Consider the following 15,135-nt stretch of genomic DNA (forward strand, 5'->3'; position numbering starts at 1 on the left):
TGCTAACTTCATCTTTTTCTCCTCCGAGTAGTTATAACACTCGAAGATCATTTCAACCTTCCTTTCCCACTCCAGGTATGCCTTGGGATCACTTCTTCCTTTGAATGAAGATACTTCATTTTTATATTTTCCGAGTTTCCATCCAACTCCTTTCCGCGATCATTTCGACCCTGTCTGTCGAAACTATCGCCTCTATTCCTCATCCTTCCCATCTCAACACCGTGAAATTTATCTTCGCCCATGTCACTCCCATATCCATACTCCTCTCGCCTTTCCCTCCTAGGCTCCCATCTATCCGGTCCTCTGGCATTAGATACATCCACTCGATACTCCCGACTAAGATTAGCCACCGATGTATCTAATCTATTCATCCAAGCCTCCTGCTTCTCCAACCTATCTCTCACATCTCCAAACGCCCTCTCAAACCTTTGCACCAAATCCTCTGGTGCATTGCTATTATTGCTTTGTCGGCTTAAATTTGATTCTGCCCTTTCTGACATCCTAACACTAAAGATTTTATTTTACTGCCTCACCAAATGTCACTCGAAAACACACAAGGGCTTTTACCCTCTATTAAGCTCACCTCTCTGCCTTTTACCACTCAGTTCTTTCAACAATTGCTTCTAGGAACAATCAATGAACTCAATCAATCAATCAAATCGTGTAGAATTCCCTAAACCGGATGTGACTCAATAATTGTAACAAAGGACTTAAAGAAAACTTTTAAGACTTGACTTAAATAGAAGGAATGGAATGATTCAATGTGTCCAAGTAATTTAGAAACGATATTGAATAATAAAAGTTGATATTTGACGGATCAATAATATTTAACAATTTTTTACTGTATGGATGAACAGTACCGTACGGATGAACAGTAAAAAAAATTTTCAGATCCGAAAATCAATAACATGACCAACAAAGAAAACGAAAACTAATTTGGACGAAAATTGAACCCAAAAACGGAATTTGAAGATTTTTTATTAAACTTTTGGATCAAAAGATCAAGAAAACCTTCTGGACACAAGAACACAAGGAATTGAAAAAAATTAGAAAACAAAGGATATAACCTGACTAAATTGGAGCCAAAGCTCTGATACCAACTGATGCGAAGCCCGTAACAATGGAAACTACAAAACCCACAACGAGATTGATGTGGAACCCAAGAACGCCAATACTAACCCGATTTTGGATCTTGAACCCCAAGAATTAAACCAAGAAACCCTAGATTAGCGAAGAACCTAAAACCTCTTGATTACAATTAAAAGAACCCGCAATCCGATTGTTTAGAACGCCACAAGAAATTGAATCTTGATAAGTTCCAAGATTATTCAAGAAGAACTAGAAATTGAAAGAACAAATTCTCTATCTATAATATTATTCAAGCAAAAGTCAAAAGTCTTTACAATGAAAAGTATTCTCCTATTTATACTAATGAGTAAAAACGTCCAAAATCCATCAAATTATGGTAATAATTTGATTTCATAAGAATTCTATCGAAACTAGAAAATTCGGCCAAAATTAGAAAATTCGCCAATTTTTTGGCTTGTGCGGCCGCATGGTGTATTTCCATGCGGTCGCATGGTTCAATAAGAAATGCAATATTTATTTTCGGTATGCCACCATGCGGCCGCATGGTGTTTTGCCTATGCGACCGCACAGGCTTGTTTTCAACCTCCAGTTTCGTCGCTTGATAACAAATTGATCGAAGTTGATTCGGCCTTCGACCCGAACATGAAAGTTGCTCCATTTTGAGTCCCGAACATGGTTCCATCAATGGTTTCTTGAACGAGTAATCCCATCACTTATTTTACTTACTTTGCCCTTGATCACGTCATTGATCCGCCATCGACTATCAACGGATTTCGTCTCGCACTTGCCTTCGTCGGGCTCGACTCCTGGATCACATCGCTTTGTTCATTGTGAAACATGTTTCTATAATATCGTAGATATGTGGTTATCCCAAAATTAAATCCACATCACAATTGAAGTAGCCCAATATGTTGGATATTTAGAGGTAATCAGCCCATTGAGCTATATGTTCAATACCCAACTTGAAGGTAATTTGAAAATCACAAGAAAGATAGATAAACATAAGGGAACAATACATAACTCAGGCTTTTAAAGTACCCTATTTCATTTTTAAGAATCAAGGTTTAAATATACACAAATCAGGTCATAAATCATATTATATATATATATATATGTAGTATGATTACAAACGGATCCTTAAAATAAGTAATCTGTTACAATTTCTGCTGAAATCTCGATTACAAATCAATGCCACATCCCAGAAAAAAGAAGCTCAAGCAATCTTAGGAAGAAAATCATCTCACATTATCGGAATCTTATTCGATAGCAATCGAAATTAATTGATCCGTAATCAAGCAATCATCGTTCTTTCGTAATCTAGATTACAATCAGGTATGTGATTCCAATTTTGAAATCTTATGACAACGTCTGTATTCATCGTGTGGGTTCGAATTCAACCAATTCATGTTAGGGCATTACGATTTACAGACAGTTGCCTATATGACTCAGCTGCGTTATGATTGTGGACGTCAAATCATTACATTATGGATAGTTACATATGTGACCAGTCTCAATATGTAGCATGAATTTCAATGTGTGACCGTTATAGGTGATTGGGATTGACTACATGTGGTAGAGTTCTACGTATGATACAGAAGTTTTTGTATGTGACCTTGAGTTGTATATGAAATCATACTTTCTGTCAGTGCCAAGAACTATATAAATGTGACCATAACAGATACCTTAAACTGATATGGGACTGATTTTCTCATCTAAATCCAATGATTTTCCTTTTGAATTTTGCAAAAATGGGATATGTGTACATTTGCTTATTGTACGGGTCACAATCAGCACTGGTGACGGTTGATCATAATTGTTGTTATATAAAGCTTGTGAAAACAGCAGTGGCAGAGTTCAGTCTAGATCCTACTAAGGTAGCTGTCACAATGACTTACACACTGAATGTTGATCTGCCTCCAGTAAGAATAAGTNTTTCTTTGATCTCTATAAATCCTTCATTAATCGGTTGTTTGATTCAATTTGTAGGTAGGTTTGCTTCACATTAGGTCTCTTACATTGATTGATATTAGAATTATGTTGGCTCTGTGTAGAGTTATCGAAATCCATTGAAGGCATTGGAACAAAGATTTGGGTGTCATGGTGGTGACGGCGGTGGTCGGTGATAACGAGTTAAGCTGCCGTTGTGTTCGGATATAGCAATGCTCAAGGACTGTTGTCTTTACATTCGGTTTTAGTTTTGAATTCATTTTGAGTGTCGATTTTGAAATCGTTAAAGATGTATTCTTTTTGTCATTTTGAAATTCAAGAAATCTATGACTTAACCAACTAAGACATCCCACTATTTACAAAATAAGTCATTTTCCGCATTTTTGAATTTTTGTCTTGCTTTAACTGAAAATGGCCAAAACGACTTTTTTGGCATTTTTCGTTTTCTTTGTAAATTTTAAACTTGTTTTTTAAAATTCATTTTTGAAAATAGGTAAATAAACTTGTTTTCAATATTTTCGAAAATTAAAAACTGAAAATGACTTGAAAAATGCAAAGAGAACAAGCCCTTAGTTTTTTCTATCATGTTTCATTGGATTTATATTTCAAATGGAAATTTTTTTGAAGTAAGATCAAAATTAAGAAAACAAGTTTCAAACTTCAGAAATCAAATTTTTATTAAAATTTATTAATGATTTAATTAATTAATTTATTTATTTATTTATTTATTTATTAAATAAATTTATGTTACATATCTATATAATTTGATCACAAATTAACAATTTAATTAGTCACTTATTATTTTTTGGTCAGAAATCAGAAATTTTATGTCACAAATTATTTTATGATCACAATTCAAAAAATTTGTAGGTCACAATTTGTTCATCGGTCATAAATTAAAAAATTAATTAGTCACGAATTGGTCACAACTTAAATAAAAAATTTGATAGGTCACATATTATTTTTCAGTCATGAATTCATAGATTATTCATTGGTTACAAAATCAAAACTTTTATTGGTCACAACCCATTTATTCATTGCAAATTATTAGATTGATTGGTCACGATTAATTTTTCAATCACAATTGTGAGTTACAGTCACAATTTTTAGGTCATGTATTACAAATTAACCAATTATTAGTCACAATCAATCAAATAATTGTTCACAAGCATTCAACCACATCTCATCCCACTCACAACCATTGCCACCACCACCACCACCACATTCATTATCACTATTACCACCCCACTACCTCCAAAATATGGAAGCTGTCGCCGCCACCACTTCAACAACCAAAATCAATCCCTCACCACCATTAACCACTTGTACCACGAATGCACCACTGCCACAACCACCTCCACTGTACCACTATCAATGTAGCAGGAGTTTTGAAAAAATATATATATACCACCATCACCACCACTGCACCGCACCATACACCACCACCACAACCACCGCCATCGCCACCACCACCAACCGAAAAAACCACATATCCATAATCAAAACTAAAACAACCAATAGTAAACCACAAAAGGAACCAAATCAGTGTAAACTATAGATCCAAAACCACCATCGCCTCAGCCCATCATTAACCAATAATCACCGACAGAAAATGCACCTAAACCCTAAGCAGCTATGTGTCGTTGGCAGCCCAATCACCCAAAAAATCGTGTCTCGGTAGTCCCGTTCGTCGCAGTTGTTTGTTGTCGTAGTTGTGTACCGTCGCAACGATACAAAGAGTGGTTGCAACTGTTTTGTCGTCAGTGATGTGCCATTGGAAGGCTGCTGAGAGTGGAGAGGCGGCGACTGAGAGTGGAGAGGGAGACAGGTAAGAAGAGAGAACCACCACCACCACGCCCACGTCATCGCCACCGCCAACACTTCCAACCACCATCATCGCAGCTATTTGTCATCGGTGATGTGCCGTCGAAAGGTTGCTGAGAATAGAGAGGTGGCGAATGAGAGTGAAGGAAGAGACGGGTGAGAAGAGGGGAGAAAAGAGGAACGAGATATAAATTAATTAGGTTTGTGATAAAATTTGTATTATCATATTTAATATTTAAATAAAAAACATCTGATTTTTGAAATGTCAAACTTCCAACCTAATTTAAGAATGTTGAATATTTAAAGTATGGTTTGGTATAATTTTAACTAATTGTACCATTTTTCGGATACGTGGCTGGGGCACCAGGCTGTTATGCAACATTTATAATGGCCCATTTGACATGACCCAATTTTAAAAAGTTGAAGGTACTTCTAAATCTAAAAATTTGCCTTTATACATATTTAAATAATTTTTTAAAAGAACTTTATCCAACCAAATTTTTTTATTTTTATAAAATGCTCTTCTATAAGAAATAGAACCACATCATACCAAACAGGCTCACATCCCCTTCTATTGAATTTTTTTAAACTTCTATTTTTCCTTCTACACGTGAATGACACTTGAAGACAATACACTAGTAGGCTTTATAACAATTGAAGTTTTTAGAGTAAGTAGTTCAACAACAAGGTTTTTTCATTTATTTGAGACAATGAATTTTTTTTTAATTAAAACAATTTATAATTTATCATAATTTATCAAAACCTAGATAATCAATCATTGTATTGCAAACGATGAAGTACCATATACACTCCTTAGTACAAACTAAAATAATAATAACGCACAAAAAATTTGAAGGAGCATGATGTATCCAGGCTCCAATTTCTGGTCATGATGTAGTACCATGGACCGACTGAAGCAACATGAAAGTACAAAATGTGTTAAATTTCATTAGGCATTCATCGGCAAGATTAGAGAGATAATGTTCTTGAGTAAAGAGCTTCTAAATGAAGGCATGATGTCCTTCTGGAGACATTTCCATAGCTAGTCGACTTCTGTCTGTCTCAGCACAAGCTTATGAAACTTCAAAAAGTGTGCTCGTAAAACTCCAGAACGACACATACAGTTTCATAGCCACGTGGCAATGTTTCTAGTTTGACGGCCTGTATATCACTGCACTTCCTGCTGATGCTTGGTTTGCTGAACGATTACTTCCAAAGTTTTGTCGATTTGATTCCCTTGCAATCCTAGAACCAAACTGAAAGACGAATAGGGAAAAATGTAAGATGATCATCAGCACAAGCCACTTCTGTAAGAAGGTGTTGCCTGTAACATACACAGGTTTTGTGCTAGGATGGAATAAAATGACTGAAGGATCACTGAAGCAGCCACTAGACAAACTATTGTGAACAGAAATACAGACCTGTATTGCCCTTTTGGGCAGAATAGCTGCTTCGTTCAGTCCAAGCAGTCGGGCAACCTGCAAATATAGTCACATAAATTAATAATTATAGACAAATATGCTGAAATAAAGAAAATAAAATAACAGAGGTATTTTTCTTTATATTATCAAATAAAAAAAAAAACTCCAAAACAAAAGCATATTTTTTTACTTTTCAACTCAATATATTCATCAAAATATGTACGACACCATTTCACATACTGGAGAGAAAATTCTACCCTCTGTTGACAAAAGATGTAGGTTTGTTTATATCACTTCTCAATTACTACAAGTCTTCTAAATCCTTCAGTAATTTAATTTTTCTTCACGTGCGAAGTTACTTAAAACGTCTTTACGTATTCTAATGTTATTTAATTAACTTTATGAATAACACATCCCCATACCATATCTAAAGTCAGTGGTCAAGCCCTTGGAATTTGACAGTAAACCATGCACATAGTAAACGTCTGTATCTGAACCCAATCTAAATAGCTCTTCACAATAGCATCAAATGATACATGGTGGTGTGCATTGTAAAGATCCAAATAATACCTCCACATCAAGATGAATTTGATGCTCATGTTCTTTGGGGAAAAAAAAAAAAAAAAGAAAGAGTAGGTAGAGAGAGAGAGAGAGAGAGAGAGAGACTTGATTTATGATATTATTGTCTCAAAGAAGAGCATCTGCATTTTTTTCCTTCCGAATGAGATTGGTAGTTATATATTTGCAACCCGACACTTCAAATGGACTTTTAAAGTAAAAAACTGGGTCAAGAAGAGACCAATATTCACTAGAAGAACCTGTTTTGCACTCATTCCAGATTTAATAATAAACAACAAAAACTCAGCGTTCTTGCAGCTAATTTTCACCAAGAAGGACATTGATACAATGTCTTCAAGGATAAAAATAATTTAAACTCGTGAAATTTAATTCCACAAGAGTCAAGATACTCCACTTTATGTTACAAGTCTTTTCCTCAACGTCATTAACATAAAGATCTCTTATAAGATAAAGTTTAACAGAACAAATGAGAGAAAAGAAATAGGCTCACCTCTCTCAAAATTTTCTTATCACCTGTTCCACTTGGTTGATTAAGGTCAGCAATCTCCCACAGAGGAATATCAAGCAAAATCCTTATGACATCTTCATCCAGAAATGGAAACCTCGCCTTATGAAGACAAATAATAAAACCATTAATAATAGTTTGAATATCTAGAAATCTTATTGTAATGCAAAAGTCATAATTCTTATTCAATTTGAGTTTCTGCAAACCTCCTTGGCGTTATCAGCAATGCATCTATCATCTCTCCCTAAGTTTCTCTTCCAGATTCTTTGCATGTCTAACTTCATTTCCTCATGCAGCCCAAGCCAACTGGTGATGAGCATATTGAAGCACCATTTCACAAGAAAAAGAGAGTTAGAATCAAATTTGGGGAAATCTCATGTTTGTGTCTACTGGGAAAATGTTCTAAGTCCACTTCCACGTTTTAAGAGCTCCAGATTGAACAAAAAGGTACAGCTTATGTAAGTATTGTGGACATTATATTAAATGCATATGAAAGAATCACCTTCCATTCCTATATTTTGTCCTATGCCGACCATATCCAGCACATTGTTCGTCAGCACCAGAACCAACTAGGAGAATCCTGGCCTCAGACTTGTACTTGACACGTTGGCACAGTCCACCCTCAGCACTGCTCATTACTTCAGAAAGCCATCCATCTCCCCCAGCTGCCAACCATAATGCTAAGCCAATGTTCAGGTCCTGAAACAACAAGGTGAACTTCGGTGACCTTGATGACAAATATTTTACAATTAACTTTTGTTCCCTCCTGCCCATAAAATTTTCCATAATTAACCCTTCTGGATGTCCCAAAAGAATGCAACTACTTCCGCATTCTACTGACACAAAAGTCAGATTCAAAATAAAAGTATCAACTTACCACAACTGAAATTTTGAATTCAAAATAGTAAAATAGGTAAAACATAATCCTTACTTAATGCCATAACACTATGCGTAAGTATTTGGTTTTTTCAAAATAGACTAAATCTTAACCCAGTTTTCAATCTCATTAATGGCTCTTCTTCCTGAGTATACGAAATAAAGTAAGTCACTTTTAAAATAGAAAACAAGAGACGAAGTACTGTTCCAGATATGCAAGCTGCTAAGCATTCATAATGCTTAAAATGAGCACACTGGCCACATCTCAGAGCACAGAAAGTAATGCTTAAACATATTTTTCAGGTAAGAACTGTACCATGTAGGTTTTTGCTGGAGTTATAAGTGACATGACACGCTTGGTCTCACAGGTCAACTTCAGTAAATCAGCATCAATCTCTACGAGGTTCCATCTGCAAAATCACAAATATGTAGGAAAGGCAAAAGATGATGATCATTCTGGTGGGGTAGGTTGAGTAACATGACAGCAAATGAGTAAAAAAAGACAATCAGGAGTACTGTGTAATATCGGCAATGATCTGAGAAGCAAATAACACTAGGAAAGGCAAGTTAGAAAAGCAAATATTTCTAAAAGCTTCCCAACTCAATCAGAAACTGGGACCCATTTGAATGATCCTAGAACACTCCAAACCGAATAATTACGACTAACTAGTGCACTTCCCTGAAATCTATCTGACTTGGGATACTAAACAGTGATAACATCTGACTCAAGCAAAAACTAAACCGCATACCTCCTTAATGGTGCATTCTTTTGAAGTTCTTTCAATCCTGCCCTGGCTGAGATTCTATCAGGAGCAGACTCGCCATCAAAGCTTACATTAAGCAGATCAATTTCATCTGCAAGTCACAGAATTGAAAAAGATGACAGCATTAAATGAAACTTCTACCAAAGGAAGAATTATCAAACAGCTAAAACAGGTAGAGATGTTCTCCAAGTGAAATATAACTCTATACTATTAAAGTTCAAAATTCTAACAAGGCACTGTTTGGTAGCAGGTAGGATCAGGGCAAAGTGAAAAACAGACCAACTTTCATGGATGGGAATACTTACATTCAGGATCAATGCACTGATGCAGTAATGCTGCAATAATCATAGAATCCAAACCCCCAGAAAAAAGAACTGCCACTGGAGCATATCTCTCTTGTCTATGGTCGATTGGAAAAGCCTAGGCATTTATTGAAAAATTGAAAGAATAGTCAAGCCAGCTACTTAAAAACAAAGAAAGAAGAACCAAATTGAATCTGAAGGAAAAATGGAAATTGAGTGTTTTCATTAACAAAAAGCAGCCAGTTCAAGTTAAATTTACTTCAAAAAATTCAATAACGTTCTACTTTCGACTGTGCTGTATAATACCTTAAAAGTAAATCTATGTACAAAAGCTTAATCTTTGACTTTTTAAGAAAACAAAATAAATACTTATTTGACTTCTGATACAATCATATGAATAATCCAGCAGATCCATTGAAGATCATGTTCAAACCTTGAATATTTTATATAAGGAGGTGCGTCGCATTACAGATTCTCTCAGAGCAATCAGCACTTTCTGAGACGTAGGCAAAGGCGTAATTTGTAAAGACCCTGTAGAAAAATAAAAGAGTGGAATTGCAATTAAAATAATTTTAACCTCGTATAATCAGAAGTTAGTAAAAGAGAAATCAAATTGTTGGTGGAGACAACTAAAATTTGACAATTCCATTAATGTCAAAGCCCAAAAAATAAAAATAAAAAAAGCTGCATGTTGTTTGAACTGCCTCATGGTATTGATGCTGACCTAATTCAGACGAAAGAGATGAAAGCCTGTCATTTTGGCTGATGGATACTTTTCCAAAGGAAGCACTTGAATCCTCAAGTTTGGGTTGTATAGCAGTTCTCTCCCATGTGATAAGTTCTTTTAGCTCAGAATCAGTCCACTCATGTTTCTGAACTTTGCCAATCAGATATTCATCCATGTCTGGGGAGCCTACAGAGACACTGTATACACCACATGACAGCTCTTCCCAGAAATTAAAGTCAAGCATTCCTTCATCGTCAAAATCTGGAAAAGAATGCAACGGGAGTGTTTGTAAAACAGATGAACTAAGCACAGAACATGGACAGAAAAAAAAGCACCATAAACTGGAGGAGCTTTGCCCAATAAGAATTGCTACAAGAAAATGTACAAAATAATTCAAACTTACAATGAAGCAACATTCATTCAAATATGGTCAGAAACATCATTTGTTTGACTATCAATAAATTATTTCACCAATAAATTTAAGACAAACACCAAATCCATTATTCTGGGTTTTTCCTAAGATGGAACAAGAACCACAAGGAAGTTATATGCAAAATAAAGAACATCCTCAAGACCATTTTTATATTTGGAAAGAGAATTTAGGTAAAAGTTGAAACTACGGGAGATTTCAACATTTTTCCAACTATACCAGTTGCTGGCCGGGATGAATTGATATTCAAGGTCCTATATTTTTCAAGTTGGAACCCTTCTTGTTCCTTGGGTATGGAAGGAGAGAGAGAGGGAGGACAGATTTATCTACAATATATCAACTAAGAAAAAAGGCAACACACAGTCACTTCTTAGCACTGACAAGTTAATTTACCCTACATGGTATTTATATGTCTTTCGAGAATGAGCGACAAATAAAATCTAAAAGGAAAGACTAAGTGTCCACGGAGAAGTATGTACCATAACTCTGGTGCGAGGAAGGACATGATGACACAGAAGATAGCAAAAGCCTAGAATCATCTGGTGTTGGCCAATGTACTAGAAGACTCCGCCTCCCAAACGCATCTCGTCCAAACCACAAGGTTTTTGAACTATCCTACAAGCATCAATCAACTAAGTTAGAGTAACCAAATACAATGAACATGAAGCATCCCTTATTTCAGTATCATTTGAAATCATCACAGACAGAAACTTACCACACAAAGTTACCTGCCAATAAACCAAAGCCCATGGCCCCTTGACTTGTGAAAGAAGTTCTGGAACAGAATTTATTCTTCCTCCAGAAGGGCAAGAATATCTATTATTTTCATGGGAAACACAAGAACAGCACTGTTCCATAGATTGCATAAGAACCTCCGTGTCGTTGCTGTCACTGCTGAGATGAATTCCTCCAAATATTTCACCTTAGAATCATAGCATTAAGCCCACAAAAAGGGTAAATAATTTTCAACAAATGAGAAATACCGGAAACAAATTCAGCAAGCCATCAGCCCTCCAAATATTTTTTATGCTTTATTGTGAATATTAACAAAACATTGAAGAGTTTCTTCAAACTCTTGATCCAATCAGTATTCGTGTTCGAATCAACGGTTAGTGATCTCGTGTTCATTGTTCTTTACACTTTTGTCTACATGAGTTGGTATCAGAGCACAAAATTATTCCTAAGATTCTTGATAGAGACTGGATGTTGTTTGTGACGCCTGGGTGAGATTCAATACTAAAAGGACAAGACACAAATCTACCAACAAACCAATTTGTATGAGAAACATATGGATGAGTTGAATGCTCAAGAATAGGTATTGTTAGGTGCCATTAGAAGTTGCTATGAGATCGAGACAACAGAGATGTGGGCCTAGGCGGCACGGCAACTTGTGTGGAATCAGTCATGTTGAAGGAGTCCAACGCTGATTATTATCCTTTCGTTCCTTTCAATCTCAAGCAAGATGCTGATTTAGGAGAAGATTATAACAATCCACTAATATTTTATGAGGAAACTGATGTCCAGATATACAAACAAATGGTCCAAGCACTTTGAGGCAATCTTAGTGACAGCAAATTTCAAAATCCCAGAGGATCAGGTGGGTAATCTTGTCAATGAAGAAATCAAATCAATTATCGAAAAGGACAAGTATGCCCAAAAAAATATTCAGAGGTGCCTTTTTGTCATTAGTATATTGAGGTAGTTAATATAGGGGGAGGGGAAATCAAATGGAGTTTGGGAAGGAAATGAACACAAATCGTGCAGTGATGGAAAACTTATCAAACTCAGCTGTAATTGTTAAGGTTTGTGGTGGAATTTTAGGTCTAGAAGCATGCTGGTGTTTGAAATCTTTCATTGCCTTGGAACCAGCCATTAAACAGGTTGGTGAAGCAGGCAGGGCATTGCTTTGGAAGCAGGTTGATGAGCACACTAGTGGCAACACTTCTTTATGCGACATACTAGATATTATGTTTAGTTTTTGAAGCTGGGTAATTGGCATGAGTTGAGGTGGACTAAGCATGCTCAAGGTTGTGCGGTGCCAATGGAATCTAAAAAGTGGTGGAGAAATTTTTTACGCGCCCAAATTTTTTTCTTACAACTAAACCAAAAATTTCAAATATAATGTAGAAGAATTCACTAAATGATTTACCAGACTTCAGATAAAATAGCGGTGCGAGATTCAAGGGTAAATCTTTTCCAGCCAGAGGAGAATGATGAAGTTTTTTTTTTTTTTTTTTTTTTTTTTTATAACTTGCACTTTAAGTTAGGGATAATTTTGTCTTTTGCGGGTTTAGGGGATTTTTTTCTACTTAGCTGATCCATTTAAACACTTCACAGCCTATTGTTTTTTATGGTTAATTCTGAATATTAATAAAACATTGAAGAATATCTTCTAATTCTTGATCCAACTGGCACTTAAATCAACAGCTAGTAATCTTGTGTTCATATCCACTTATGTCTGCATATGCAGTATCGTGTCAAGTTAATGTCGGGTAAAAGACACAATCATTAAAAGAAGAAAATGTGTTTTTAATTTCAATTGGCAATGGAAGCTAGATGATTGATTGGAAATATGGATTAACTCAATTTTAGAATACATGAAAATAAGAAATAAAATATAATCCTCTCAACCCTTAAAGTTCAATTTAACTAATTTATCTAAAGACCAATATGTATACAGGCAGAAACTTAACTAACATGTCCGAATACCAATATGTATACGGGCAGAAATTAAACTTCAAATGATACAGAGTGCTTTTTAAGCTAAGGAAAATATCAACTTCAACCTTATATTTGATAAAACAATCCAAAATCGCATAAATAGATCATTGAAAATTTATTGCCAATTGATTTGACAAAAAAAAAGTTCATAATCATACCATTAAAAATTAGGACATTGCAAGATGCATCAACCAACGGCTGAACAACAGGATTCACTCCTCTAAGTTGCAATGTTGCACCAATAAATTGCAATTTCCCAAAAACTTCACTCCCAAATCCATCTTCTGCTGACCCTTCATTCTCAACAGAAGAAGATAAAGTACTGCAATCTTTTCCAATTTTGGGATGAAGTAAAATATTTCTCGTTCCTAAGCTGTCGGGGCCCCTCCTTTGCAGAGTTGCTTTTATGTCATCCTCTGAAAACAAAGGCTGGCATTTTAACATATAATTAGCTACAGAAAAAATAAAAATCAAAAATCAAATTCCAAATTTTGCAATAAAATTGAATATTGTTAGAAAAATTACGCAGTTCTGCGAAAATTGAGGGCACGTAGATGTTAAATTTGGGATCAAAAGTGATAAGTCGATCTTAATTCCACAGACAATCAGTGCTATTCCACACATCTCTATGCTCGTGTATTTTCTCTGTAAACCCTAGTTTCTCGCAATAAGCTTACAAGGAGGAGTGGGTGTCAAGGGTTTTTAGATGGTTTACTTTAAATAATAAAAAAGCATACGCCACCACCAAGCCTCCGTAGCATAGTGGTAGTGCGTTCGCTTCGTAAGCGAAAGGTCGCGAGTTCGATCCTCGCCGGGGGCTTTATTATATCTTTTGAAAAATTGCATCTTAGTCTCTAACCTATTCACTTAATTTTAAAGGATGATGCTATGTATAAAAGAGTGTCAAGGGGGATGAACACCGTTATGGATATCGAATTATATACAAGTAACATACTCCAATTATAAATAGGTTCCCATTCTTTTCGGGAATATTTCCTCTCCAACGTCAATTTTTGCTTAGCACAATCCATTCTCGAACTTTCAAAAGAGTAAGAAAATTCATCATTCCATCCGGTTTGACGGTTAAAGCCACCTAAAATAACGAATTTGTCAAAATAAGCAAAAACAAAGCAACTAACAACTAACCTTTGTTTGAGCCTTATTCTTTTGGAAAAATACATTTTTTCAACAGTGTTTTGATATCATTTTAAGCATACATTCTTCAATAAAATAATATTACACGTAAATCTAAAAATTTTCTTTATTTTTTAACTACACATTTCTCATCAATACACTATTCAAAAACTCATTCTTTCCAAAAAGAAATGGGGCTCAAACAAGGGCTAAAAAAAAATAAAGTAAAAAAATGTAGCAAGAGTCCCAATTTTTTTCAAAAATAACAAATAGATCGTCAGCTTCCTCAAGAACTCCACCCTAATTCATACTATTCATGTAATCTGTTCACTTCTATTATAATCCCTATTTGAAAACCATCAAAATGAATTTTTTGGGGAAAATAAGTTTTGGAATAGTGATTTTTTGAAAAATGTGTGATTAAAATGTAGGAAAAATTCTATATTGACATGTAAAATATTTTATTGTAAGGGTATGATTCAAAATGATAAGTTATTTCCATTCGAGCGAGGTAATTATTTCAGTTCTGCCTTTTTGACACTATTAGTTGTCCAAATACCCTTCCTATCAACGTAACCATCCTCCGATAAGTAATTAAATTTGTGGGTCACATACGAACTACTTTTCCAAAAATTTAACCTCTTAAAATAATTGTTTCTCAAAAAAAGTACAGTGATTTGAGCCGCTCAAACATAGAGTCGTGATTTCCAACTATTATTGCCTCATGTAATGGCAATATGAAAGTCACCAGACAGTCAAACATAAAGTCGAAAATATCCAACTCTTCTTGCCTACTGTGATGGCACACCGTTCGAA

At 35.2% G+C, this 15,135-nt stretch overlaps 1 protein-coding gene and 1 non-coding gene across 2 annotated transcripts; one reads left to right on the forward strand and one right to left on the reverse strand.

Annotated features, from left to right (window-relative positions):
- Window positions 1–5,624: 5,624 nt before the first annotated feature.
- LOC111369316 (asparagine synthetase domain-containing protein 1) lies at window positions 5,625–13,873 on the reverse strand. The gene is made up of 14 exons (XM_022990789.1): window positions 13,711–13,873; window positions 13,344–13,614; window positions 11,193–11,386; window positions 10,944–11,079; window positions 10,032–10,295; window positions 9,741–9,838; window positions 9,311–9,425; window positions 8,991–9,096; window positions 8,558–8,651; window positions 7,868–8,064; window positions 7,572–7,671; window positions 7,351–7,467; window positions 6,282–6,338; window positions 5,625–6,116 (listed from the first exon to the last, which is right to left on the reverse strand). The coding sequence occupies exons 1-14, from the start codon at window positions 13,807–13,809 to the stop codon at window positions 6,009–6,011; spliced, it is 1,956 nt and encodes a 651-aa protein (XP_022846557.1). The 5' UTR covers window positions 13,810–13,873; the 3' UTR covers window positions 5,625–6,008.
- A 60-nt stretch (window positions 13,874–13,933) lies between these two features.
- On the forward strand, window positions 13,934–14,005 carry TRNAT-CGU. The gene has a single exon. It is a non-coding gene; the product is annotated as a tRNA-Thr (tRNA).
- Window positions 14,006–15,135: the final 1,130 nt, after the last annotated feature.

Source organism: Olea europaea, chromosome 20 (assembly GCF_002742605.1).
Source record: "Olea europaea var. sylvestris chromosome 20, O_europaea_v1, whole genome shotgun sequence".
Classification (NCBI taxonomy): domain Eukaryota; kingdom Viridiplantae; phylum Streptophyta; class Magnoliopsida; order Lamiales; family Oleaceae; genus Olea; species Olea europaea.